The sequence below is a fragment of the Hyperoodon ampullatus genome (genome assembly GCF_949752795.1).
Source record: "Hyperoodon ampullatus genome assembly, chromosome: 14".
Taxonomy (NCBI): domain Eukaryota; kingdom Metazoa; phylum Chordata; class Mammalia; order Artiodactyla; family Ziphiidae; genus Hyperoodon; species Hyperoodon ampullatus.
In genome coordinates, this window is record NC_136927.1 from 70,151,873 (window position 1) to 70,179,413 (window position 27,541).

Consider the following 27,541-nt stretch of genomic DNA (forward strand, 5'->3'; position numbering starts at 1 on the left):
AATAGATAAGCAACAAGGATTACTGTATAGCACACGGAACTATATTCAATATCTTGTAAGAACTTGTAATGGAAAAGAATCTGAAAAAGAATATATATATATATATATATATATATATATATATATAAAACCAAATCACTTTGCCGTACACTTGAAACTCACACAATATTGTAAATCAACTATACTTCAATTTAAAAAAAAAAGAATGGGTGGGAGGGAGGGAGATGCATGAGGGAAGGGATGTGGGAACAGATGTATATGCATGACTGATTCACTTTGTTATAAAGCAGAAACTAATAAAAAAATAAAAATTAAAATAAAATAAAATAAAATAAAAAGAATCACATTTTAGAGCATCAGTTTCTTCACTGGCAAAATAGGATAACTACTGTCCCTCCTGTACTAGGTTTTGTGACAATCAAATGAGACAATGCAAATGAAAAACTCAGCATGTTGCCTGCACCCAGTAGGTGCTCAATAAGTGTTTGCAATTACTACAGGGAATGGGCAGGAGAAACGCCAGGCAGGGAAACCATGAGAAGGAGCAGAGGTGGGAAAGGGCCCAAGCAGGGCAGCTGGCCTGGCAGAGCGCAAGGCCCAGCATAGCAGCCAGGGAGCCCTGGTTGCTCTGTGGAAGCAGCTGGGAGCCACACATAGTTCTGGAGCAGGGCAGTGACAGGTGGAAGCTGTATGTGGCAACATTAAGCAGGAGGCCGTTGCAAACCCCATGTGCCGAGTACTCCTTGGCTGTTTGACCAGTCATAGGGGTGCCAGATTCAACCAGTAAAAATAAAGGCTATCCCATGAAATTTGAATTTCAGATGCCAATGAATATTTTTTTAGTATAAGTATGTCCCAAATATTGCATGGGACATACTTACACTAAAAAATCTTTTGTTATTTATCTGAAATTCAAAGTTAACTGGGCATCCTTTATTTTTATTTGTTAAATCTGACCATCCTGGCCAGACATCAACTGCCTGCCGCCCAACCTACGAGTCTGCCTCCTGCAGGGAGCCCGTGCAGGTTCCCTTCCCACCTTCAACGGGGCCACCAGGAGTGGTTGAGGAGACACTCCTGCAGCCAGTCTTGCTGCCCATGACAAGTGGCCACAGCTGCACGCCTGAGTGAATGTGTCCTCCCACTTCATGCCAGGTTCACCCAGCAAGAAAGCAGTGGGGCTCAATACATAATCATTGGGTCTGAGACTTAAAGAACATAGGGCCACCAAGTTCTATGAAGAAGGCAATGCCCCCTACACTGATGGGTTACTCAAAAAACAAAACAGTGGTGTAAGCCCCACCGCCCTGCCCACAACCGGTGAGGGAGAGGAGAAAATTGCCTCTATCCTTAACACAAGAAATGGGCATACACAAGCGCTCATGCTGCTTGCACGCTCCAAGGACGCCTTGGAAATGGTGATGTAAACCGCAGGCTAGAACAGGGTGGTCCCTGCCTCGTACATTTCAGTTGGGTGTTAGGACAAGTCATACTAGAGGCTACCTGTCTTCCCCACCACCGTAAGCATCAAATCCCAGATGATTCATTGTTCTGGAAACAAGCCTGTCGGAAATCCAATTTCTGCAACGACCTTTAAGTCAACTTTTTTTTTTTCTCTAAGAAGGAACAATGAAAACAATGTGTACTCCTTTTTTTTTTTTTTAAATGTGATAAACACTGTTGAACACCTAGTGTTTGCCCTGCGCTGTGTGCAGCATTTTATTTAGCTCTGTAGTTCTCAGCCTTGGCTGCACATTACAATCACCTGGAGAGTTTGTTTGTTTTTTTTTTAATTTCCACACCCCAGGCATCAGTATTTGACAAGGGCCTAGTGACTTCAGTGTGCAGCCAAGGTGGAGAACCACTGATTTAGTTCATCCTGTTTAATCCCCACAACACAATCCTGCAAGGTAGATGTTGTCTCCATCTTGCAGATGAGGAAATTGAGGCTCAAAGAGGTAGCATTACTGTGGCATCTGTAGCCATAACCCCTGATCTGTCCTTCCTTCCCTCCCAGCCTCCCTTGAAGGATTCCTGATGTTTCCAGTTTTTCACTGTTGAATACAGTAGCTATATACAATGCTTCCACAGACATGCTTGTGGCATGGCTCTGCCCTCTGGCCACCTTAAAATAGCTCTGCACCCCTCAGAGCTCTTCTGAGATACCAGCCAGACACAGCCTGGTTTCAGGACTGACACCAAATGACTTGCTAAAGCAAGGACAACTGAGGCCAGTCACTTCCAGAAAGGTCGTGTCATCTTGAGTCAGAACAATAGCGGACACTTCTCACTCCCCACCGCCCACTACTTTCTAAGCCTGACTCTGCCATTGTGCCCCACCCCTCCGAGCTTTTCCTGGGTTCCCGCCCTCTTTATAGCAAACTCCCTCACCTCCTGACCTTTCTCGGAGCACCTTCTTAGCAGGGGCCGTCCCTCCTCACAGGTTGTGGGAGACGTCTTTGGAAAGGACAAGCCACCAACCACAGATCCAAAGGATAAAACCATTCCCTGGCCCAAGCCTCGATCCTTCAAATCTTCGCGCACCCGGGCTTACCTGTTTCCCTCGTGGCGCCTGCGGGCGGAGAGGATGCGCAACTGGGCGAGAAGGCTGGTCATCGCCTGTCCTCTGCTGGCCAATGGAGGTATTGACCCCGCTTCCGCTCCACCAGGGCATCAACTGGATGGAATGGAGAGTGGGCATTTATTGAGCTCCTGCTGTATGGCAGGACTAAACTGGACACTGGGGTGTAAGGATGAACGCGACCTGTTCTCACGGAATTCAAATTCAGGGGCTGACACAAATAGTTATTCAAGCGAATATGAAATTACAGCTGTGGTCTCTGTGAGTGTATAATACGAGGGTCCGGTCCAGCCTTGGGGGTGGGGGTGGGGGTGGGAGTCAAAGCTGCCCCCGAGAGGGGACTTTTGAGCGCCAGGTGCCTCACAAGGTCATTTCAGGTAATCTCGAAAATCCTGCAAGGTGGCTACCACCCCCTTTGACAAAGTAGAAAAATGGAGTCAGATTGGGGAAAGAATTTACCAAAGTCACACAGCGAGCTAGGAGCAAAGCCAGGAAGGTTTAGGTCGGCTCGATTGGAAAGTCTGCTTTTCCGCCGCTCCTGGAGGTGGGGCTGGTGGCGCGCCACTGGGATGTTCCTTCGAGGAACGCTAGGGCGCGGGGCAGGACGGGCTGGAGCCGGAGTGGGCGGAGCCTGGAGCCCGGCCTAGCCCCGCACTCTATAAGGTGAAAGAACGCCCTTGGGCGTGGGGACTGGGCGGGGGCGGGGTCTCTTTGGGGGGTGGAGTCTAGACGGATTGGGACTTGCAGAGGCCGCCCTTGGCTCGTGGAAGGGGCGGAACCGGGATCTCACCCACTCCTAGAGGAGCCGGAAGTGCCTAGTGAGTGCGGGCCGAAGACACCTGCTGATCTGTGCACTCAGGTAGAAGCGGCAGCTCCGGGGCCCGGAGTCCAGTGGGCAGCTCCTCAGGTAGGGCCCAACTAGAGCCAGAGATGAGGTACCCCTCCCCTGCCCCACCCTGCCCCGCCCATCTGTCCTGCCATCTGACCCTCATTCCTTCCCGTTCCCGGGCCTGAGGGGCCGGCTTCACTTCATCCCTCTCCCCGATCCAGGGGCTGCGGGGCCCCCCCGGACATCCAGAATGTGGGATCGAGAGAGAATGAGATGTAAAAACCTCTCAGGGGAAAAGTTTCACCCCAACTTCACTCCAGACTAACTGTGTCACCTTGGGGAAGACACCCACCCTCTCTGGTACTGAGTGTCCTCAGTTGCAAAACAGGATCTGACCCTTGCCCACCTGCCCTGAGACTGGGCAGGTCAGATGAAGTAGCTGTGAAGCCTACTGGGGATCCTGGGCGGAGCTGTCTCCCTTCCAGGGCAATAGCAGTGCTGATTCTCCTGCTGCGTCTGCTCCTACACAGAGAGCCACATCCCCACCCCTCCCTGAATCTGGGAGCCCAGAATGGCTGAGGGCTGACAGCCAGGGCACCTTGTTCTGGCTTTCCTGTGGTGGGATTGTGTGCAGGCCTGGGAGGCATGTGGATGTTCCCAGAGTAGGCTCAGAGGCCTGGGCACCCCTTGAGGCCCTCCTGGAGCAAACAGCGGGGCCACCATCATGCAGGGCCTTGAATGCCAAGTTAAGAAGACTAAACTCTCAACTCAGGGCAGGGGCAGTGCTTGGAGTCTGACCTGTCGTGCCCTCGGGACCAGCCCGGGTGAGTGGGGCTGTCACGATTCCAAAAACGATGCTTCTGCTGCTAGGTGGCGTGGGTGGGCATTTACTGCATGCTACTGCTTTAAACGAATTATGTCATTAATTCCTCATGCATCCCTTATGTTATCCCCATTCCAGAGGCTGAACATGAGGCTCAGAGAGGTGAAGTGACTTGCACAAGGTCACAACTAGTAAGCGTCAGGGAGGGGATTAGAATCCAGACAGTCTCATGCCTTAACCACAGTGCCTGCTGTCACCCAGGATCTGGGCATTGGTCATAAAGCCTTGACCTAGGCACCTGGGGGAGGAAGGAGGGTCCAGATGAGCAGGAAATTGGGGAGTAGGACTCAGAGGGCTTGGGAGGGAGGGGTACCCATGAGTCCTGAGAGGAATTCAGCTGACCAGGTTCCCCAGGGGAAGATGAAGTGTTTGGTTTTAGACATGTTAGTTTGGGGGTGAAGGGTGGTATAGGGGAGCCAAGAGGAGCTCTCCTCCACCTGGAGCAGACCAAGGAGGCAGAGCTGGTCCTGGGGGCAGGACATGCCTTCAGGGATGGGTGCAGGTAGCAGAGAGGAGCCCGGGGCCTGGCTCACAGGAGTCCCCTCACTCTCCACAATGCTAAGCAGGCAGAGATGGAGGCATCCACTCGTGGGGGCGGGAGGAACAGGAGAGGAATGACTTCTAGGCTCCCATGACATTAGAGCTGAGAAGGTCTAAGAAATCCAGGCCTCGTTTCATAGAAGGGCAAACTGAGGCCAGCAAGTTACTTGCCCGAGAATACTCCGTGGGTGGATCAGAGTAGGACCCAGGTGCCCCCAGGTGCCCCCAGGTGCCCCCTTTGCCACTCAGCTCCTTCTGCTATTTCAGTGGCTCTCAACTGGGGGCAAATTTGTCCAGCAGGGGACATTGGACAAAGTTTAGAGACAATTTGGTTGTCACAGCTGGAGGTAGGGTGCTACCTGGCATCTAGCGGGCAGACTAGGAATGCTGCTAAACATCTTACAACACTCCCGCCAACCCTGCAACAAACAATGATCCAGGGCTTCCCTGGTGGCGCAGTGGTGGAGAGTCCGCCTGTCGATGCAGGGGACACGGGTTCGTGCCCCGGTCCGGGAAGATCCCACATGCTGCGGAGCGGCTGGGCCCGTGAGCCATGGCCGCTGAGCCTGCGCCTCCGGAGCCTGTGCTCCGCAACGGGAGAGGCCACAGCAGTGAGAGACCCGCGTACCGCACAAAAAAAAAAAAGAAGGACCCAGCCCCAAGCATCAGGGGTGGCGAAGTTGAGCAGCTCAGTAGTAGGTGGAGCCGAGCCTGTCTCCTCTGCCCCCTCCCCATCCACCCACCCACCGCCTGCTCTTTGGCTCCCCGCAGAGCAGATAGCTCAGACTTGGGCTGCCAGCTGGGCAGAACTTTGCCCCCACTCCCAGTGTGCCCCTCCCATGCGCGCTTCTTTATATTCCTAGAAGCTTCTGGAGTCTTCTCTGCTTTTCCTGGGCACAGTGGTCTAGAGCCCTGCCTACCACATGTCTCTCCTTGTCAGACAGTATGTCTCCCCAGACCCATATTCAGACTTTGGTGTTAGGGACAGAGAAACCAAAGTGGGAGTGTTCACCTATCACATAGCGGGTGCCTTGCAGATAAAAGATGTATTCAGGGCTTCCCTGATGGCGCAGTGGTTGAGAGTCCGCCTGCCAATGCAGGGGATACGGGTTCGTGCCCCGGTCTGGGAGGATCCCACATGCCGCGGACCGGCTGGGCCCGTGAGCCCTGGCCGCTGGGCCTGCGCGTCCAGAGCCTGTGCTCTGCAACGGGAGAGGCCACAACAGTGAGAGACCCGCGTACCGCAAAAAAAAAAGATGTATTCAATTTGAGCGACGTTTTCGGGTCCAAAAAGTTTCATTTTTTTATCCCAAATTTTCACTTTAGCAAATCTCACAGGACCTTATGTTTGTGAAGCTCTCCGTTTCTAACCAGCTCCTAGGTGATGCTGGGCCCTGGACCACATTCTGAGTGGCGAGGCATCATAGGGCTGTGCAGAGGTGGGCTGGGGGCTGGGCGGCCCTCTCTGCAGACAATGGTGGTGTGGTTTGGGGACCATGGAGGGGAAGGAACCATGGTATGGAATCAGGAAACAAGGATATGAGTCATCACTCCCTCCCCCCATCTATGGCCTATTAGCTTCATAAGGTTTGGATAAGTCACTTGACTTTTTTGAAGGGTGATCTTGCGTGGCAGGCGGAGCTCCCGGGGTTCTGATGCAAGGTCAGAGGGAAGTGCCCTGTGGAGCTGGGATGGTTTGGGGTCCTGGCAGCCAGAAGGGCATAGGCCACTGGCGAGGCCAGCAGGGAAGGGGCGACGAGCTGAAGCTGGCGGGGCGGGCACCATGCCAGGGTAGAGGTGGCTTTCATCATGGCCCTGGCTCTTCTCCACAGCTGCTACAGCTCCTGCCTCTGGCTCACCCAGCTCTGCCTGGTGTGGGAGAGCTGGAGGGACCAGTCTGGCTGGGGGAAGAAGGAACAGCTTTGGTGGGCCAGGGGCCAGCCCAAGGCCTGAATGTGGGTCTGAGGAGTAGGGGTCGAGTGCTGAGAACTATGTCCTAGAGACACTGGGGTCAGGTTCTGGCCATGGACGGGCTTCCCACATGTCCCAGGGAGACTGGGAAGAATTTTGGAGCTTGGGCCTTAAATTTTGTAGTTTGGGCCCAGCTACAGGGGGTACCCTACTGCAAGCATCTGAGAACTGGGCAGAGCCTTAGGTACCTGGGGTACCCCCACCCCTGGTCCCCCACAAATTAGCCACAATAGCCCAGCAAGGTCCCTTCCAACTCCTAGGACCAGGAGGCAGCAAGACAGCTGAACCCATTTCTCAGATGGGAAAACTCAGGCTCCCTCCTCCCCACTTCCTGGAAAGAGATCAGCCTTCAGGACTGTCACCTGTTACCCAGCAGGGCCCTGGGCCTGATCTATCATGAGGCTCCCCCTTTTTGCACCCCAGGGAGGGTGCCTGTCCCCACAGTTGGGCCATCCCAGTGGTTCACACCGAGGGCTCTGCAATCACACAGGCCTGTATGCGAACCCTGGCTCCTCTCCTGACTAGTGGTGAGGCCGTGGGCAAGTCACTCCACCTCTCTGAGCCTGGGCTGGCCTGTCTGTAAACAGGTATAATGAAACCTGCTCGGCCAGCCTGGCAGGTTGGTGTAAAGATGAAATGAGCTGCGGTCATTATCATTACTCATGGCATTTGAGGCTCACAGCGCCCCGGATGGCCTTGCCCGGTGCCCTGATTTGACAGATGTGTGCAGCAGCCCTTGGAGAAGGGAGGTGGCCATCCAAGAGCCCCACGGCCGGTGGGGATTAGAGCCCACGTCTTCAGGCGCACCTCCCACCCCATCACTGCTGCTCACCTGCAGAGGCGCCCCGAGGGCCACGAGCTGTAAGCCTGGGGTCCCAGGGGTCAGGCTGCGGAGCCCCGTACGGAGGCCGGTGGGCCAGGCCTTGGTCCCAGCGCCACCTCCCTTTACCAGCACAGCCATGAACTACGTGGGGCAGCTGGCGGAGACGGTGTTTGGGACGGTGAAGGGGCTGTACCGGGGCCTGAACCCGGCCACGCTGAGCGGGGGCATCGATGTGCTGGTGGTGAGGCAGGCGGACGGCTCCTTCCGGTGCTCACCCTTCCACGTGCGCTTCGGCAAGCTGGGCGTCCTGCGCTCTCGGGAGAAGGTGGTGAGTGATGGCGGTAGGGGGACCTCTGCAGGGCGCGCTCAGGAAGCCGGGGTAGTCACTGCAGTCCCAGGTCGCGAACCAAACCTCCCTGGGGGCAGGGATGTGTCCTCTGGACAGGCTTCCCTTCTTTTGTATTTTCTTGGAAGGTTTTGGGTTGGTTTTGGGGATTTGGTCCAGGAGGGCCCCTATTTTCCCCTGGAAGCAGCACAGCGGGGCAGCCTTCTGTACTGGGGCCATCAGACCTGGCTCCAGCTTCCTGAGACCTTACCTGTGTATTCCTGGTAAGTCACCTCACCTGAACGAACTGATACACTCTCATTACCTGGTGATTAAATAAGAGGTGATAACACTGTCCCAGGGCGAGGCATGGGGGTGATACTCAAAAATTACCTCCTCACTCTTAGGAGACCGGCACCATCTTCATGGGGCTCAGGTGAACGTGACAAATTTTTGTTAGCACTGAGTTCTGGTGTGTGAATAGAGGTTTGGTGGGCCCAAACCCCCTTCACGCTGGGGTGACTGTGAATCTTCCAGAACCCTAATGGGAGAGTGTAACCTTGAGGGAGACAGTATAGCTAAGTGGTTAAGAGCTTGCGTTGTGGATGCAGACCTTCTGGGTTCATAGTAATTCCCAGAGAACTACTTAACCCCTCTGAGCCTCAGTTTCCTCGTCTATAAAGTGGGGATAATGATGGAAGGTACTGCCAGGGGTTGCTGTGAAGACTAAATAAGATGGTCTATGTAACACACTGGACGAAGTGCCCAGGAAAGGGTCATTCTTACTGTTGTTTGCGTTACCCACGAATGTTCGGGCACTCTTCTGCGGGTTGGGGACACACAGTGACAAGAGTGGATCGTGTTCTTGTTCTTATGGGCTGTGGGAGAGAGGAACACAGAAACCAAGGCATAAACAAGAATACTGAGATGGTGAGTAGAGACCCTCAGAGTGGGGAGCGGGGGGCTCCCCGAGGTCTAGGGGGAGAGAGTTCCAGAAAGTGCAGTGCTCTGGGGCAGCAGGGAGCCTGTGTCTCCAGGACCAGCTGGGAGTCCAGAGAACTGAAGCATGGGAGTAAGATCCGACGGAGGGGACCCCCATCCCACCCCGCCCCATTACAGGTAGACATCGAGATCAATGGGGAGCCAGTGGACTTGCACATGAAGCTGGGGGACAGCGGGGAGGCCTTCTTCATCCAGGAGCTGGAGAGCGATGTGGTAAGTGCCTCTGGGCCTGCCTGGCCCTGTCTCTTCACTAGTGCTCCCTCCAGGCGGGGCCTGGGGATTTGTCACCGTCCCCACCGTGGGGAGGACCCCATCGGCGAGGGTCTGAGGCAGAGGCATCAGGATGTGCTGGTGGACCCTGGGGAGGGATGGGGGGGATGGGGGCAGGACGGGCTGGCGCTTCTTTTGGGGAAGTTTTCTCAGAAGAGGACACTTGAGCTGAGCCCCTGAAGGGGGAAAAGGAGGCCCTCCCTGGGCAGCGTGGAGAGGAGGAGGGTGCCGAGCAATGGCCGGGACTGGAAGCATAAGATGGCTTGTTGTGGATCTGGTGCCGGCTCAGGGCAGCTGGAACATGGGAGTGTGGGAGCGGGGGAGGAGCAGAGGGGTGTTTGCAGAAGGGAGGCAGGGCCCAGCAGAAGCCAGCAGAGGTGTTTAAAGTTTTGACAAACTTTAATTGAGCCCCTACTGTACTGTAGGCCAGAAACCGCAGTAGACCTGGATGAGGGGTGACCCCTGCCAAAAAAGAAGGTTCCCAGACTAGCCTGGGAGACAGACATGTAAACAACAGATGAAAGAACTATTTGGTTATTGCAGCGAAGGGGGTTGGAACTGAGGCTGAAAAAAGTCAGGGCAAGCTTCCTGGAGGAGGTGACACCTGGCTGAGTCTTAAAAGGGGAAGTAGGTGTCTGCTGTGGTAGATGTGGGCAGGGGAGATGAGAGGCTGATGCCCAGGTTTCTGTCTGGACCGTGTGGTTGCTGTAGGCTGCCAGAGGTGTAGGCATCCCTGGGTTTGGGGCCGCTTTATCTCTGTTAGGGAACTTTGAGGCCAGCAACAGTTACAAGGCCATGCTACCACTGGCTCTGTCCAGCCTCCAGGCCTGTTTTCCTGCCCCCTGCCCCCAAGCTGCAGACCCCTCAACCCTGCCCCTGATCTGCTCCACAGGAAGACATGCCTCCCAGCCTGTGCACATCACCCATCCCTTGGGGGGGCCTGTCTGGGTTCCCTTCGGACTCCCAGCTGGGCACAGCCAGCGAGCCTGAGGCCAGCATCGCGGGCACAGCCTCTACGGGTTGGAAGAAGAAGCGTCGCAGGAGGAAACCCAGGCGGAAGGAGGACACGGTGGCAGCCGATTCTAGTTCGGAGGAGCTGGAGGCAGGCACTGGGAGTGAGCTATCCCTGCTGGAAAAGCCGAGGCCGGAGCCCCCGGGGTATGTAGGGGGTTGAGGGTGTAGGAATGCCACTTGGGGTTCAAGCACAGTGTCCTCTGCTGATGCTGTGTGACCCTGGGCAAGGTCCTTGACCTCTCTGGCCTTTAGTTGCTTTGCTTCATCAAGCCCCTGATGTCCAGGCTTCCATGCCCTGCCCAGGTTGCCTGTCCTATCAGTGACCATTTATTTCCCTGTGGTCCCGCAGCAGTGTCCAGCCAGAAGGAGAGTCCTCACCGCAGCGGAAAGACATCTACCCCTACTCCGATGGGGAGTGGCCCCCCCAGGCCAGGTGAGAGTCCAGGTGGGCTACAGGCAGAGACTCAAAGCCAAGGTCTCAGAGGGCTCTCCATTTACATTTTTCTGATGAATAATGACATAGAACGTATTTATTGTGTTTACCAGCCATTTGTATGTCTTTTCAGTAAAGTGTTGACATTCAAGTCTTTTGCCCATTTTTTTTAATGTGGTAGAATACACATAACATAAAATTTACCATTTGAAAGGGCACCATTCAGTGGCATTCAGTCTATTCACAATGTTGTACAACCATCACCCCTTATCCAACTCCACCACTTTTTCACCACCCTTAGTGGAAACCCTACACCCATTAAGAAGTCACAGCCTTGCCCATTGTTTCGTTTTGTTTTGTTTTGCTTTTTCTACTGGATTGCCTTCTTATTGTTGATTTATAGGAGTTCCTTACACAGGCATAAATACGTGTTGCAGAAAAAATTTTCCCAGGCCAAGGAGGGCGGCAGGGGGTGGCAGGCTGGCTTGAGCGCCTCTGAGTTCTTGCTTCCTGCAGCCTCTCAAAGGGTGAGCTAACATCCCCCAAGAGTGACTCGGAGCTAGAGCTGCGGACCCCCGAACCCACCCCCCTGAGAGCTGAGTCCCATATGCAGTGGGCCTGGGGGAGGCTGCCTAAGGTGAGTTCCCCTGTGTCAACCCTCCATCCTTACCTTTCAGCGGCTCCGTGGCCCCTGCGTGTCAGGACTGGAGTGACTTGAGACTTGGGCCACCTCCCTGAGGCCTTGTGGGGTGTGGGGGGCGGGCCCTGCACCGCCCCTGTCTTCCCCCATTTGTTTGATTGAAGGTGGGCAAAGCTGAGTGGCCCGCGCCCTCAGTGGTCCCTGATGGCAGCTCCAAGACAGCCTCTCCGCCTCAGGGGGCGCCCAGCACCCCCTCTGCCTCTGTGGTTGGCGTGGACCCTTCGGGAATTCCAATCCTGCAAACAGGGCCTGGCACCCACCTTCTTCACCCTGACACGGAGGTGCCTGCTCTGGTGGGTCCCCCTCTCCAACCCCCTGAGAGAGAGGAAACCAAGACTCAGAGTTCCGGGGATGTGGGCCTCCCTCCTCCCTCTAAGCCGTGGAGCTGTGCTGCTTTGGAGGCCCCCGCTTGCACAGGGCAGCCGGAGGGGATCTCCAGGAGGAACGGTGAGTGATAGCTGGACCCCTCCCACTGCTTCCCTGGCCTCACGTTATCCCCTGGGTGGACTCTGGAATTTCAAGCATGTTTGAGCACCTACTGTGTTCCGAGCAGTTTCTGGCCCCGGCCCTCATGGGACTCACAGTCCAGAGGGGCAGACAGATGACAGACGCATAACAGGAAGAGCATGATGTTGCGGGGGGGCAGGACGCAGGACAGAATCATTGGTTGGGACGGGGACTATTTAAATCATGTGGCCAGGGATGGCCTCTCTGCGTGGGTGATGCCTGAGCTGAGACGTGGGCCATAAAGATCCAGCCAAGTGAGGACCAGGGAAAGAGAATTCTAGGCAGAGAGAACATCAAGGCCATGAGGAGGGAGAGAGGTTTCGTGTCTAGGAACTGAGGCAGCTGATGTGTCTTGAGCGAGGCCAGGGAGAGGGTTGGGAGGGGAAGCTGGCACCTGTGCTATCCAGATGGGTAGTTACTGGCTATATGTGGCTATTTAAAATTAAACTTAAATTAATTAAAATTAAATAATACTTGGAGGACTTCCCTGGCGGTCCAGTGGTTAAGACTCCGTACCTCCACTGCAAGGGATGTGGGTGTGATTCCTTGCTGGGGAACTAAGATCCCATATGCCACACGGCATGGCGAAAAGAAAAAAAAGAATTAAATAACACTTAAAATTCTATTTTTCCATCACACCACATTTTAAGTATGCCCAATAGCCTTCTATGGCCAGCAGCTACCCCACTGGACAGTGCAGACATAGGACTTTTCTAGCATTGCAGAAAGTTCTACTGGACAGTGCCACCTTAAGGCATTCAAAGGCGGGGGACGCACACTGATCACAATAGTAGTCCTCACGGGTTAGGTCTACAGATGTCCCCTCCTCTGCTCTCAGGCCCCCTGAAGAGAAGCCAGCACCTGGGCCCCAGTGAAATCTACCTGGATGACTTGCCCTCCCTGGATTCTGAGAATGCAGCCCTTTACTTCCCCCAGAGGTGCCTGGGTTCTGGACGCCAGGGTGTCCTGGGATTGGGGCCTGTGGGGCTAGGAGTCGACTATCAGGGGCCTGGGAGGGCTCCAGCCCCTCCTCCCAGCCTCCTTGTATTCATGTCACTATTGGCCCCTTTGTCCCCAGCGACTGTGGGCTGGGGGCCAGGAAGTGGAGTGAAGCCGGAAGCCAAAAGTCTCTGGGGGACTGCAACCCTAAGCAGGAGCCAGAGCCCACTCCGGACACCACGGACACAGTAGTGCTGTCCCTCTCTGGGGGGCTGGCTGACAGCGGAGACATCTCTGTGGGTATGCTGAACTGTGGCCCCCCACCCCTCCAAGGACTGTCACTGAGCCCAGGGGACGGGAGAAGAGAGGGAAGACCCCGGGGTGGGGGGGTAGCAGAGGTGTGCACGACTCTGGGGTTTGTGGAGCCCACCCTTGGCCAGCAAGCGCTGGGCATCTCCAAGACCCCGTGAAGCAAATGCTAAGTCATGCTAAGCTGTGACTTATCCTGTGAATCCAGGATGGCAAGTGCCTGGGGTGGGACCATCAGGTGCCAAAACCCCAGGTAGCAAGAAGCCCTGCTAGGTCGAAGACCCAAGTTGCAGGAGGCCTGAGCAGCATAGGTGGGGCAGCCGGGAGGGGCGGGGGCAACGGGTCACATGGGACGTGCTGGCCTCACCCCTCGCTCTCTGCCTCTGTGCCCAGAGAAGTTCAACCAGCACATCGTCTCCTACCAGGACCTCGCCCAAAACCCCGGCCTCCTGGACGACCCGAACCTGGTGGTGAAGATCAACGAGAAGTGGGTACCGGGGCTGGGCTGCTGGATCGCCCTGCCCTCCACGGCCCTAACACCCTATCTGTCTCTCCAGGCATTATAACTGGGCTGTAGCTGCCTCCATGATCCTCTCCCTGCAAGCCTTCCAGAAAAACTTGCCCAAGGTAATGGTTATAGCACCCCTGGGCCTCCTGGGGGACGTGGCCATAGCCTTGGGGTCGGGGGCCCTTGGCAAGGAAGTGGAGGGTGGGCAGAGATGGGCCTGGGGCTGCAGGACCCACTCTGAGAGAAGAGACCCAGGCCCTCTGAAGCCTTGCCCCAGGCTGTGTGGAGGAAGCACCCCCCGCTTCCCTGGTTTCCTGGCATGGCTGAATCCATTTGGATTGGATTTAGACTTTACTTCAAAGGAATTCAGGACAAACCAGAGGCGACAGGGACATGCCTTCAATAGGAGGTTTTTGGATCTGCGAGACAAGTCTTGGGAGATGGAGGTCCTACCCCTCACTTTCCTCTGAGACCCTCTCCAGGCTGGGCTGCAGGGGCTTGCTTTATCAGCACACAGTTGTTGAGTACCTACTGTGTGCCAGGCCCAGACTGGGGAAAGTCATGCCCTCATAGGAAGACAAGTTAATCAAAGACTCAGCCAAATGAATATCAAATTCAACTGTGAGTACTGGGAAGGAGAGGTCTGGGGTGCTTTGAGAGCCTCCAACAGGGGGTTTGCTGAGCAAGTGCCCACCGGGTAGAGGTCTGAAAGATGAGTAGGCAAGGGGTGGGGAACAGCATGTGCAGATGCTCAGAGGCGGGAAGGCCCAGCCTCTATAGTCCCTCCCAGAACCTCCATCCTGTGCAGGGCTGGCCTGCACCTGCCCCTTCTGCCCCTCTGGGAGCCATCCAGTGCCCCACCCCGGTCTGGCCCATCATTATTGGCTTGGCTTGCCCAAAGAACATCACTCACCTGATGTTGACAGCCGGTGCCTCCCTTTGGTGATGCTCAGCTCTGTCCTCTGGCTGGCTCTGGGTTTGAGCAAGGACCCAGAGCTTGTGGGAAGAGAGAGGGTCCCCCCCATGCTTGGCTTTCCTCACCTTACCCAGAGAGACCCACCACCTAGGGGAAATTCTCCCAGCCTGTTCCCAGCCCCAGTGGACACCCAGGCTGTTTTCCTCGACTTGGGTGCTCCATTCTGTGTTTGCAGGAAGCTGATATGTCTCCTAGGTGGGCCTGGGCCCTCCCTGGATTTATCTAGCACAAACCTAATCAGAATTTTTCACAGGGTCAGGTTGTCCCCACCAGACAATGACGGTAACAAGCAGAGAGGGAGGCTGTTCATGGGATAGATCACTGACCTTAGGAATTGCCCATGTTGGTCTTGGAGGTTGAGGGTGGTACTGACTAGAGACTGTCCCTGCCACCAGTTGGTGGCATCTTGCAGGGAGACCCAGATCTTGAGATCATCTCCCAAAGCGCTGCCTTTAGCTCCTGGAGTAGGGAGACTGATCCACAAGATGTGGAGGCCAGGCCAAGGCTGGGCTAGAGCTGGGGGGTGGGTCAGGGCTGGGGTGGAGTGGAGGCAGGCAGAAGTGGCCCTTGTTCTCGCATGCTTACCTCCTTGAATCAGTGCTCGGAATCCCAAGATGGGGGTGAGTATGCTTCTTTAGCCTCCAGACGTTGGTAGCACCTTGCTGTAGGGTCAGCCCCCGACTCTGGGCCCATGGGGGCCCCAAGGGCAACGTAAGGTGGGTTTGTGTGGTACAGGAAAAAATGCCATGGCCTTCGTCTGCCCACAGAGCACCGTGGACAAGCTGGAGAAGGAAAAGATGCCCCGGAAGGGAGGGCGGTGGTGGTTTTCCTGGCGATGCAGGGACTTTCCGGCCAAGGAGGTAGGTAGTCATGTCCACAGTGCGGGGCACAGGGAGGAGGCGGGGTTCACTAGTTGGATATTCTCCCCACAGTGCAGTGCCCAGAGGGAGAAAACCACAGAGCGGCAGCAGCAGCTGGGGTGAGCTGGATCTCCTGCCTGGGGCTCTGCAGCTGGAGCTCAGCCTGGGAAAGATCACTGTGGGAACGGGGGTGGAGCCAGAACCCCTCCCCTGCCATGGCATGTCTTTGTCACTCTGCAATCACTTCTACACCTCTTCTTTCTCCTGGGACATGTCCCCATGTCACAGATGGGAAAGCCTAGATACACCAAAGTTCTCGCAGCCGGGAAGTGGCAGGGCTGGAATGGGTACCCAGACTCCCGGCCCAGACAAAGGGCTACCATACGAAGGCGGAGAAGGGCTTCCTCTCTCCACCAGGGGCCAGCTGACCTTGCTTCCTTTTTTCACGTCTGAAGTGACCCAGAATGTCCAAGGCTGGGTGGGGGGTGATCAAGGACGGGCTGACTGCCTCCCACAGCAGGTGGGATTGGCCACGATGCAATTCTAGATTTTTCTGGTACACATCCCCAAAGCAGGTACCAGCATCCTGGCTGTGGAGAGCGGCCTGGGGCCTGGGCGCCCCAGGTCTCTGCTCCAGCTCTGCAGTCACCGTTCTGGGTATAGACTACTGGCCTGTATCCTGATGTCTGCTGCCACCCCCAAAATGGGTGGCACCGAGAGGGAGGGGTCCTTAGAGGGGCAGGGACGAGCAGCAGGCTCCTTGCGGCCTGGGTAAGGGGTGGGCATGGGGCTCCTTGAAGGCCTTGGCTGGGGGCAGTGGCTCAAGCGCCGGGCGGCCCGCAGGGAGAAGACCGAAGCCCCGAGCAGTGAGGACGATGCCCCCTCCCCGCCCCGCTCGCCTCCAGCCCGCACTCCTACCTACAGGAAGTCCCTCCGCCTCTCCTCCAATCAGATTGTAAGTGTGTGCAGGTGTGGGAGTGGCGGGCCTGAGATGATGGTGTTCCCGAGGCCCTCAGGGCCCGGCTGAGGAACGGCTTGTGTTCAGCAAAGCCCAGAATCCATCCCTGTGGCAGCCGCCTGCCGGCCTCTGCTTGCGTCATCCGGGGACAGCTTTCTGTGCCGCTTCTTCACGTGCCAGCCCATTCTCTGTTGGATGTTCTCGCTAGAAAAGCCCCCTCTTATGTCATCTTAAAATACCTACCTGCGGGACTTCCCTGGTGGTGCAGTGGTTGAGAGGCCGCCTGCCGATGCAGGGGACGCGGGTTCATGCCCTGGTCCGGGAAGATCCCACATGCCGCGGAGCGGCTAGGCCCTTGAGCCATGGCCGCTGAGCCTGCGCGTCCGGAGCCTGTGCTCCGCAACGGGAGAGGCCACAACAGTGAGAGGCCCGCATACCGCAAAAAAAAAAAAAAAAACAACCTACCTGCTGTGGGTTGGCTGGCTCTGGGCCTGCCTTTGGGAGCTACAGGAACCAAACGGCCGATGACAGCCTCTCAGATTCTGGCAACCCCAGGCCCCCAAGTCACACCTTTGAGTAACTGTGGCTCCTGTCATGTCTTCTTCCTGAGTGGAACTCTGTGGTCAGAGAGGTGCCCAGGAGAGTCTGGCGCACCTGGTACAGAGTGGCTGCCCTCTGTGTGGTTCCCTGGGGCTCACACCCGACTCGGGGTCAGCCAGGTCACAGGCTGTGGCTAAGAGCTGCCCTGATCCTTATCTTTGGACCAAGGACAGGGCTAGGTCTCTCTTTGGGGGGGATGTCCCAGGTATCCTAGCCCCAGGCAGGAGGCTGCCTGTGAAGATCCCCACAGGGCCCCCTCTGTGGAGTGGGGTGTCCCTCTGCCCAGAGCAGTGCTGGCCCCAAGGCTGACCTGAGAAACCTGGACGGGGTCATGGGCCAGGCTTGGTCCGTGAGCCTCATCTCAAAGCTCCTGTGCCTGGAGCTTTGCAGGCCCCACCAGCACCCCTCACTTCCTCCTTGCAGCCACCTTCTGCCCACATGGCTGTCTCTGTCTCTGATGAACTCAGGAAGGTTCTTGAGTTGGGAGGAACAGGAGAAAGAGAGGCCCGTGGAGGTGGAAGGCCACAGTTCTGGGGGGAGTGGCAGCGGTGGGCGGACAGCGTCCAGCTGCGGCAGCTCACAGTTCCCCCCTTGCCTGGCCTCAGCGGCGCCTGAACCTGCAAGAAGGTGCCAACAAGGTGGTCTTCAGCGTGACCACCCAGTACCAGGGCACCTGCCGCTGTAGGGCCACCATCTACCTGTGGAAATGGGACGACAGGGTGATCATCTCAGACATTGATGGCACCATCACCAAGTGAGACCCGGTCGGCTGTGGACGGGGAGAGGGAGGGCCTGGGGACTCGCCTCCCTCTGTGCTGGGGGAGGGGAGACAGGGAGAGAGGCCCTCGCCTCCCAATGGGCCATCCTGGGACGGGGGCGGGGCCACACCCACAGAGCAGGAGGGCCCCGTGGGGCTGCCTTGGCGTGACCATCACTCTGTGGGTCTAGGTCGGATGCCCTGGGCCACATTCTGCCCCACCTGGGGAAAGACTGGACACATCAGGGCATCACTAGTCTCTACCACAAAATCCACCTGTGAGTGCCTGGACTGGGCTGGGGTGGGACCCCAGGGAGGGAGGGAGTGACAAGATGTCTTAGAATGGCCTGGCCTCAGCCCCGGGAAGCCAGGCTTGGGGACCCACAGGGAGGGAGACCAGGGCAGGTCCCTGGCATGCTGAGACCTACTGGTCCTCAGTTCTCCTGCGAAAGACTTGTCTCTTGGGGCTGTGGTCGGGCTCTGAGTCTACCTGCTGGCCTCCCTGCCGTAGGCAAAGCCTACAGACTTGCCCGAGTCCTCACCTACCCTGGTCCACCTGGGCCTCAGGACTCTGCACGCTTCTTCTACCTCTCAGCCCTGGCTCAGCTCTTAAGTTCCCTCCTTGCAGAGGCTCCAGGGTTGGGCTGAGCTGGCCGAAGCCCAGAAGGTGAGATGAGGATGGCTGGTCTCTGACAGCTCTGTGCTACCCCTTTGTCCCGCCCCCAGAAATGGGTACAAGTTCCTGTACTGCTCGGCACGGGCCATCGGCATGGCTGACCTCACCAAGGGGTACCTGCAGTGGGTGAGCGAGCGGGGCTGTGGCCTCCCTGAGGGCCCCATCCTGCTGTCTCCCAGCAGCCTCTTCTCCGCCCTGCACAGGTAACCGCCCTGCACAGGTAACCCCCCACCACGGGATGTGAGCCCACAGCCCAGCAGCGGGTTGCACAGGCCCACTGCCAGCCCTGCCCAGCATCAGACATCGCTCAGGTGTCCACTGGGTCAGACCCTGTCACCAGCACTGTCACCTCACCCTGCCATCCTCTGGTCGCTAACCCCTTCCCTGCCCATGGCCCCGACTGCCACAGGGAGGTGATTGAGAAGAAGCCGGAGGTGTTCAAGATTGCCTGCCTGAGTGACATCCAGCAGCTCTTTCTGCCCCAGAAACAGCCCTTCTATGCCGCCTTTGGGAACAGGCCCAATGTGAGTGTCCCCTCCACGGCGGGGGCGGGGGGCCTGAGCCACCTTCTCCACACCTCCCAGCCCACCGACCCCTCCTTGTCTCCTGTAGGATGTCACTGCGTACCGGCAGGTCGGCCTGCCTACATCCCGCATCTTCACAGTCAACCCCCGGGGAGAGCTCAGCCAGGAGCTCATGAAGAATCACAAGTCCACGTGAGTCCAAACGCTGCCACGTGCCTCCACAGCCCAGCCTCTCCCTGGGACCCAGTGCCACGCCACCCCGCCCCTGCCAGGGACCCCCGCCCCGGTCCAGGGCTCCCGGGCAGGATGCAAGGTCTCCACCTGCTGTGATGGGGCCAAAGCCCGGCAGCAGCTGAGGCTCACTCCAGCGCGTCCTGCCCGTAGGTACGAACGGCTCGGTGAGGTGGCTGAACTCCTCTTCCCACCTGTGGCCCGTGGCCCCAGCACAGACTTGGCCAGCCCTGAATACAGCAACTTCTGCTACTGGCGGGAGCCACTGGCCCCTTTGGACCTCGACACCTTGGCCTGAACGAGCCCTGGCTGCTCCCCAGAACTGTGTGTCCCAGGGCATGGGGTTGGAAGTTGGATGCTGCAGGGCCAACCCACGGAAGGGAAGAAGGGGGCTGCGGGCTAGTTGTGGCCTCTCCTGTCCCCTGCCTTTGCCAGCTGAGCCGTGCCACAGGCCTCGGCGTGGCCCTGCCCTGTAGCCATTAAGTGACTGGGTCCTTGCAGCGTTCTCCATACCCTTGATATCTGTCCCTGTCACCCTGGGACCCTGCCTCAACTCCTGATAGGACAGAGACGAGGGGGAAGCCCCTATGAGGCTTGAGACCTGTAAGCCCAGGAAAGGGTTGGTGGCAGCCAACAATCAGGGAAGAAATTTTCCCCCGACCCACTTCGGGGAGCCTGGACTGTACCCTCTGAAGCTAGACCCTACATAGCCCTGGCCCCTTCCCATAGCTCTGGAGCCAGACATCACTGCTCTCCCACACTGGTGCCCTGATTATCTCAGCACATCCCAACCCCAGATACTCTAGGGCCCCTCCAACATCTGGGAAGGGGGGATCCCAGGGCAGTGCCAGGGCTGAGGGGGTGTGGCTCCCACCTGGCTTAGTACACACCCAGCTGCCATCCCTGCCCCTCCCCACACCTCTGCTGAGGACACAGCCCCAAACCCTGCCAGGGCAGGTGCCTGGCCTCCCCCAGCCTTTGCCAGTCATTTCACTGCCCGCACAGCTGCTGAGTGAGCTCCTGCCCAAGGAGCTGTGGGCAGCAGGGCTGACACCCGACTGCAGCCTTCCCGCCTACTGCCTTTGGGGAAGAAAGCTCCTTTAGACAGGCTAAAAGCTTTAATCCAGGCCTGCCCTCCCCCAACAGCACCAAAGTGGGGGGCAGAACACGAAATATCAGGAACCCAGAAGGTGGGGCTGCAGGGACCTGCAAAACAGCACGGAAGGGCCCGAGCTGCTGTGGGGAAACTGAGGCTGGGAGCCTCAGGAGGGATGGGCCTCTGGGGCGTACGCAGGCCAGACGAACGCTCGTGTCCTCGTGTTTTCATACCTGAATTTCTCACCACCTGGTGAACATCCGGGCAGGGCTGGGGTTTTCCAAGGATGTTGGAAACTAGGCCTGGCGCCCTTTCCCTCCAGCTGTGGCCTCCTGCCCAGGGTCTGGCCTCATTCAGGCCATGATGTATCTGAGGGCCGCCCTTTGGAGAGAGGCCCTAACCTGGGGTGGGGGGAGATTCTCCCCCAAGTGGGAAGGAGAGGATCATGTGGGGACCAGAGTACCCCCAAAAACATCTTTGGGGAGGGGAAGGAAAAGGATAAATTACAGTGGGAGGCGTCTCCAAACAGATCACTTGGACCCCATCCTTTCCTCCGGGAATCCACGGCTGCCTAAACCCTCACCTTGGGAGGGAATCAAAAGGAATAAAGAGAGCTCTCCACTGAGTCCTTGTGTTTCCGTTCTGTCCTGAAGGACCTGTAGGGTGGTGGAAACCTCTGGTCCTTAGTTCAGAAACAGCATCCTTGAAGCTGCCAGGTGGGAGGACAGTGCCAGTGGGCACTACCTTCCCGAAGAAACCAAGCCCAGGTGGCTGAGAAGCCAAGGGGACAGGGGGACCAGAAGCCTCTAAGGGCTTGGAGCTGTTGTCCATGGTCAAAGGGAGATGCGGAGAGACTGCTGTCTGAGAAGGGACCTGAAGGTCTGCGCAGATGCTAACTGGTGTGTCTGCAGAAGAGCAATTTGCAGGCCGTGGATGGTGGTCTCTTGGGGCCACCCCGGCCTTCAGGCATGACGTACTGGCCTTGACCGCCGTCCTGAATTGCCCAGTTGGTGCAGCACCAAGCGTGGATATTGGTGCCTGGGCAGTCAGGTGGAGCTGGACCAACACTGTTCCTTCAGGGCCCTCTGAAATGGCATCCACGCTGGCCAGGGGAGGCTGGGAGGCACTGCTAGGCAAGGCTGGGCTCTGGGGGAGGGTCCCCAGGGCTGGCGGGATCTGGGGGTTGGCCTGTCCAGCCCACCTAGTCGGCCTGCCCTGCCTGGACCTGCTCGGCCAGCTGGGCCCGGCAGTCCAGCAGGTCATCCCGGAGGCGGGCAATGTCCTTTGCGTGCTGGGCCAGCGTGCGGTTCAGCTGGTCCATGTGGTCCCACAGGCCCTCCCTGGGCCCAAGGGACTCAGCCGCCAAGCTGTCCAGGCCCGCAGCCAACAGGCCCAGCCTCCCACAGGTACCTTCCACTTGCGCCACCCTCTGGTCGAAGTGACCCACCGCGAGCTGCAGTTCCTGGGCTGTGTCCTGGCAGCGGCTCAGCCCGCCAGCCACACTGGCCACGCCGGCCTTGAGTTGCTCCAGCTGCCCCCGCAGGCTCAGGACCTGCCTGTGGCCGGCCCGAAGCCACGAGCCTTGGCTGCTGACCTGCTCCTGGATGGCGTGGACCTGAGCCTCCACCTTGCGTTCCCGCTCATCCAGGGACGTGTTGGCGGCCAAGAGGGCATCAGAATACTCGCTGACAGAGTCACTGAGGCCCGTGAGCGACTTGCTCACAGAGTTCAGATTGACCTTGAGCAGGGTGATCTCGCCTTGGAGGGAGCTGCCCGTTGCTTCTGCCAGCTGCCCCTGGACCTCAGCCACGGTGCCATTGAGCTGCTGGAGCAGGGCCGCATGGCTGGCAACCTGGCGTAGGAGGGCCTCGCTCCGGCTCTGCCAGGCCTTCACTTCGGCTACAAGATTGTCCAGGATGGCTAAGGTGGTCCTAGGGGTACACGAGGCCTCCAGTGAAACCAGCCGTTGTTCCAGCACGGCCAGCTCCGTCTGCACGAGGGGCCGAGCCGATCTGCCTGCAGGAGCGCTATCGTGGCTCGGCTCCCCAGCCAGCGTCAGCAGGCGTTCCTCCAGCCTCTGCACGCGCTCTTCCAGCGTGGTGTGGAAGCCACGCACACCCCAGCCCCCCTCCTCCATCCCCAGACAGCAGCCCCTGGCTCCACCCTCTGTGCCGTTGACGGTCTCCAAGCCCTCCAGCAGCCCATCCACGCCCCCCTCGAGCATGGCAGCAGAGAGCCGCGTGAGGTCATTCCCATCGGGGGGGCTGTGGCCCCTTGGGGCTTCGGTCAATGACTGCAGCTTCCTCTCAAGGCTGTCCACGCGGGTACTGATCAAGGCCAGCTGGCCACAGCAGCTGCCCCTGCCAGCCACGCCCAAGCCCTGCAGCTGGGTACCCAGCTGTGAGAGCTCCCGGCGCAGGGCCAGCTCCCGGCCATCCAGGCTCTGGTGCAGCCTCCGGCTGGCCGCCTGGCCCTCCTCAAACTGCTGCTGCACCTCCTGCACCCGTAGGTCGCACGCATTCTGGACACCCTGCAGCTTCTGCTCGAAGCCATCCAGCAGGCTCCCCCAGAGTCGGTGCAGCCGTCGGTCCACATACTCGTCCAGCAGCGCCAGGGAGGTGAGCGGGGATGGGGGGGCCTCCCGTAGCCGCTGCAGGTGAGCCTCGTGGCCGAGGGCCAGTCCATGCACCTCGTCCAGCAGTTGCACCTTGGTCCGGAGTGTGTTGCTCACCTCTGTCACCTTGCTCAGGATCTCATCCAGAGGAGGAGTGAGTGGTCCTCCAGCTCTGTCTCTGGGGTTCACAAACCCCTCGGGGATGACCCCGAAGCCCACAGGGGCAGCAGGAGCGTTGGGGCCACCAGTCACCCTGTTGGGGTCTTCGTGGCTGGCCACCAGGCCACTGAGGGTACCATATGCTTGTGCCAGGCGCTGGACATCACCCTCCAGGCGTTCCAGCCGTTCACCAAACAGCCCTGGGCCTATCCTTCCTGGGAAAGAGGAGGAGAGAACCCCAGGGTCGTCACTGGCCTGGCTCTCTCAGCTTGTCCTGTTGCCGGGCCACCCGAGAGGTTTTCTGGTCTGAGCCAACCTTGCTGGGTATGGTTCCCCCAGCTGTGGGAGGGGGCTCTGGGGGCTCACCCTCACATCCAGCACGAGATGCACCCTCCCCAGCCCTGATCGGGCTCAGCCAGCTTGTGTCAGTCCCCAGAAACCAATCACCTTGGCGAGGGTCTCCATGGGCAGACTCACCGTGGGGGCTGGAGGCTGCTCTGCTAGAAGGAAGGGGCCTGGGGCCTGGGCCCACCTGCCCCGAGGGAACCTGGGGCTCAGGCTCCGGCTGAGGTGGGGTGGCCGCGTGGTCCGTGAGATGCTCGGGGCAGCCTTCTCCAGCGAGGCCGGGGCAGCAACGCCAGGCGAGGTCCGTCACTGTCTTGTAGCCCACCTTGTATTTGGGTCTGAGCACTGTGCGGTACCTGGGCCAGGGGTGGGCAGAGGGCAGGGCTCTGTACCTGTGGGTTGAGGCTCCTGCCTCCTGGCTAGTGACCTTGCCCCCTGGCTGGGGTCCAGGGCCACTCCAGACACTGGCAGAAGGTCTAGATGTCTCCCAGCTTCACTACAACACCAGCATTTTTCCTTCTTCTGTGCTTAAGGTGACAGGCGGTGGGGTGGAAGCAGGCCTTGCAGAGGCTCAGAGATGCGTTAGGGGAGGGGGCGGGTAGCAGCCCTGCCCCATCTTGTTTGCTTGGGGAAAGGCTAGTGGGAATTTAGCCTCAAGACCCCCAAGACCACTTGGACACCCTGTGGCTCATACTGCCATCAGAAATTCCACTCTGGCTTTGGGGGTACCTTGAAAACTTTTGACAAAACCCCAGCCCCTCCCTCTGGGTGGATGAGGGGTACAGCACTGGAGCTGGGGCAGGCAGCCCTTCACACTGCCTGGGGGCCACTCCCTACCTGGGGGCCACTTAGTTCTTTCCCCTCCTTCCTAACCTACTCTGGGAATTCAGCTCTGGTCCTGGAAGCTGGCGGAATGGCACCTCTGATTTTGAGCACAGCGGGGAACGCTCAGGGGTGCAGGGCAGAGCTCGCCATGTGTACTCTCTCCCCTGTTCAGCCGTGTACCTGTTTACCCACTGACACATGGGAATAAACAGGTCTGTTTTCAGACACATGTTTGAACGTCTCCAAGTACAGACCTGTGCATCACACCTGCATGCAACACGTCCTCACAGCCCACCTGTCTGGCTGAAGCCCCAGAAATCTGGCCTCCCTCCTCTCACCCTTGGCCTGCCTTCTCCACGGTCACCACAACCCCCCCTGGGTCTACCCAGGGATCAACCATTGCTGGTGTTACCCTCTGCTCTCCCCTGTCCCCGGCCACCCCCCTTTGCCTCTGCTGCTTCTTCCTTGCCTTGCACTGCTTCTCCCCTGGGAGCCCTCCCCTGGGTCCCCTTGGGGGCTCCAACCAAGCCTGACCTGGCTCCCCCACCCCCGGCCCCCTCCAAATGGCCTGTGTTGGGGCAGGGGTAGGCTCTTTGGAGTCCAAGGAGTTATAACCCTGTGGAGCTGGCTGCTACCCTCAGCTGAAGGCAGGCCTGGGGCTTATGCCCAGGGATCCTGAGTCGGTGGGATGGGGGTGCACTCACGTGACTGTCCCGGGGCACTTGGGCCCCCATCCACACTGCCGGTATTCAGCCTTTATGTAGTTATCCGCTCCCTCCTGTAGGACACAGGTCACATTCCTGTGTACAATGTAGGCACAGAGGGCCCTGCAGGGGGAAATGGCATCCTTGGAACATCTGGCCTGTGCCAGGCCCACTGAGGCTTCTACTCCTCCCCTCGCCCAGCTGCGGGCCTAGGAAGGAGACCAGACTCCCATCTCTCCCCTGCCCCTTCTTGTTCCTGGGATCCAGGGCCCTTGGCCTGGGGTCCTGCCCCACTGCGGGTCTCTCCAATCCCAGCCTCGCCGGTGGGCTGGTCACTGGGCTAAGTAAGTGCTGTGCTAAACCAGGAGCCCAGTGCGGCTGCCTCCCTGCCTGGGGAAGAGGCCCACCCTGGATCCCCCTCAAGAGCCCTGCCACACTCCCCACCCTCCTCCAACTCCTTCACTGGCTTTCAACTCCTCGTCTCGGCATTGAAGCTTCTGAGATCCCAACATACTGCCTTTGAGACCACACTTCTCATCTTTCCTCCCGACTGACTCCTGGGGAAATACATCCCACCCTGCAGTTTTCCGACCCCTGCTTTTGCTTCTGGTTCCTCCCTCTCAGATCACTTTTTGTACCACCTCCTCCAGGAAGCCTGCTCTGATGTGCCCAGGCCTATTGAGTGTCAGCCATGGGCTGGGTACACTCCTCCTATAATACCTCTCAAACTCAGCTAGAGTTCACATTCAGCTAGCACCCCAGGCAGAGGCCCTAACTCACCTGAAGCTACTAAAGACCAGAAGCTGAGGCAGGGGAGGACACAAGGGCTAGGGAGGCTGCTGCCTGGCATAAGCCGACCACCTGTGGACTGCTATTGGGCTCTGGAGCCACAACACGGGCCCAGGACCCAGAAGCCCCCACCAGCTCTGCGGCCCAGCCACGTTGGGCCTCCCAAAGGGTCGCAGGGGTCCAGGCTGAGCATGGGAGGGGTCGAGCCGCCGGGCGCACGGCCTCCATCTCCTACCTGGCGGGGCAGGGGAGAGATGAGAGGCCCTGGCACGGGATGGGGGTGGCCCCGCGTGCTCCGCGTCGCGGACCGCCCGCCCTCCCTCCTCTCCCTCCACCTGGTCCACTGCGCCCGGAGTCTGCACACAGCGCAGCTGGAAAATGTTACTTCGCTGGAAAGGTTTCCGCGGGCACTGCCAGTACCCCAGCCGCCGCGCCAGGCCCCCTCGGCTTCTTTTCCTTCGCCAGCCCCGCAGCCCCCCGGAGCGTGGGGCGCCCGCCCGGGCGGGGGCTCATCCTGGGGTGCCCGGGGCCCCCGCGCGCGCCCGGGGCAGGTGGGAGCACCGCCCGGGCCCATCCCTCCCGCTTCCCGCCCGCGGCGCGGCCCGCGCTTACTTGTGCGGCCCCGGGCGCAGCCGCGGGCGCCATCCCGTCGTGTAGAGGCTGTAGCGGGAGGCACCGGGCGGCGCGGGCCGCGCGAGGAGCGGGGTGCCCTTGGCCTGCGCCCCAGAGAGAAGCGCCGCGACGGCGCACAGCCAAACCGGCAGGCGGCGGCGACCCATCGCGGCCCCCGGGTCTCCACCTGGCCCCGCGCGGGTCCCCGCCGGGTGTGCGCCCGCCGCCCCGCCGCTCGCCCGCCCGGGTCCCGCCGCCGGTCGCGGCCCCCGGAGCTCGCTGGCCCGGCCGCCTGGCGCTTCGCGGCGGCTGCGTCCCGCCGAGTGGCCGGCGCTGCTCGCGCCTGGGGCCGCCGAGGGGAGGCGGGAGGCGGGCTCTGCGCGGATTAGCATAAACTTGGGGCCGCGTCGCTCTCCTCCGCCGGCCCCCTCTCCGCCGCCGGCCCCCCGCCCCAGCTCCGAGCTGACGCCCGAGGGGCCTCCCGCGAGCGAGAGGTTAAGAAGACAGCAGCCCCGGGGTGGCAGGGGCGCAGGCCGTCGCGCCCCGGGAGGCCCCCCAAACACACCCATCACCCATCCGCCACTGTCTCCCGCGTGCACCCGGACGAGAAGCAGAGCCAGAACCCTGGGGCCGGCCTGGACGCGGGGCCGTCTAAGAACGCCCACCCGCGGGACACGCTGCTCTTAAAAACCCGTGTGTGCCCGGGGACCGCGGTCCAGGGCTCTGAAGCTGAGATGACCGTGTTTGGGGACGCGCCAGCAACACCTTCGCAGTCACTTCCTTGGAATAGGCCCCAGATGGTCCCTGTTGGCTAGCTCTGCCTCCCCGCAGCGTCATTGTCCCGGGGTGCCCAGGACATCTGATAACTCTGCCTACGCCTCCCCGGACAACTTAACCCCTCTCTGCTCGCGAACCCTCCGCAACCCAGTCTGGTGGCCAGGCTGTCCTGGTTTCCTGGTGGAGTGCGTCTTACCTCTGCCTCTCTCAGGTCTCTGGCTGCACGGAGTCCTGAACGCCCGTCGCCCCTCCAGCCCAGCCAAAGATGCTCTGCCTCTCTTTGTGCAACTAAAGCTCTTAGCAGGCTGGACTGCAGCACTGGCCCATTTTCAGTGTCTGGTCAAAGAAAACCTTTAGGTCTTTCTCACAAGGAGTTGCTGTTAAGTCGGGCTTCCTCCGTATTT

The 27,541-nt window shown here is 58.9% G+C and overlaps 2 protein-coding genes across 4 annotated transcripts; one reads left to right on the forward strand and one right to left on the reverse strand.

Annotated features, from left to right (window-relative positions):
- Positions 1-7,748: 7,748 nt before the first annotated feature.
- On the forward strand, positions 7,749-19,658 carry LPIN3 (lipin 3; the record flags this gene model as incomplete). 2 transcript variants are annotated; one of them, XM_079719824.1, is made up of 19 exons in its annotated part: positions 7,749-7,955; positions 9,072-9,167; positions 10,117-10,382; positions 10,588-10,671; positions 11,188-11,308; positions 11,476-11,818; positions 12,717-12,816; positions 12,957-13,117; positions 13,520-13,613; positions 13,684-13,753; positions 15,378-15,470; positions 15,543-15,589; positions 16,314-16,425; positions 17,634-17,782; positions 17,977-18,063; positions 18,512-18,664; positions 18,871-18,985; positions 19,074-19,177; positions 19,370-19,658. In XM_079719824.1, 19 exons carry the CDS (start codon positions 7,764-7,766, stop codon positions 19,512-19,514), a joined length of 2,532 nt encoding a protein of 843 aa, XP_079575950.1. In that variant the 3' UTR covers positions 19,515-19,658. The 2 variants fall into 2 exon arrangements, with proteins under 2 accessions (XP_079575950.1, XP_079575951.1); XM_079719825.1 differs by having other exon boundaries at positions 7,764-7,955; positions 10,591-10,671.
- Positions 19,659-21,513: 1,855 nt separating this feature from the next.
- On the reverse strand, positions 21,514-26,929 carry EMILIN3 (elastin microfibril interfacer 3; the record flags this gene model as incomplete). 2 transcript variants are annotated; one of them, XM_079719971.1, is made up of 4 exons in its annotated part: positions 21,514-23,300; positions 23,563-23,786; positions 24,960-25,082; positions 26,361-26,929. In XM_079719971.1, 4 exons carry the CDS (start codon positions 26,927-26,929, stop codon positions 21,514-21,516), a joined length of 2,703 nt encoding a protein of 900 aa, XP_079576097.1. The 2 variants fall into 2 exon arrangements, with proteins under 2 accessions (XP_079576097.1, XP_079576098.1); XM_079719972.1 differs by having other exon boundaries at positions 21,514-23,141; positions 26,361-26,527.
- Between the last annotated feature and the right edge of the window lie 612 nt (positions 26,930-27,541).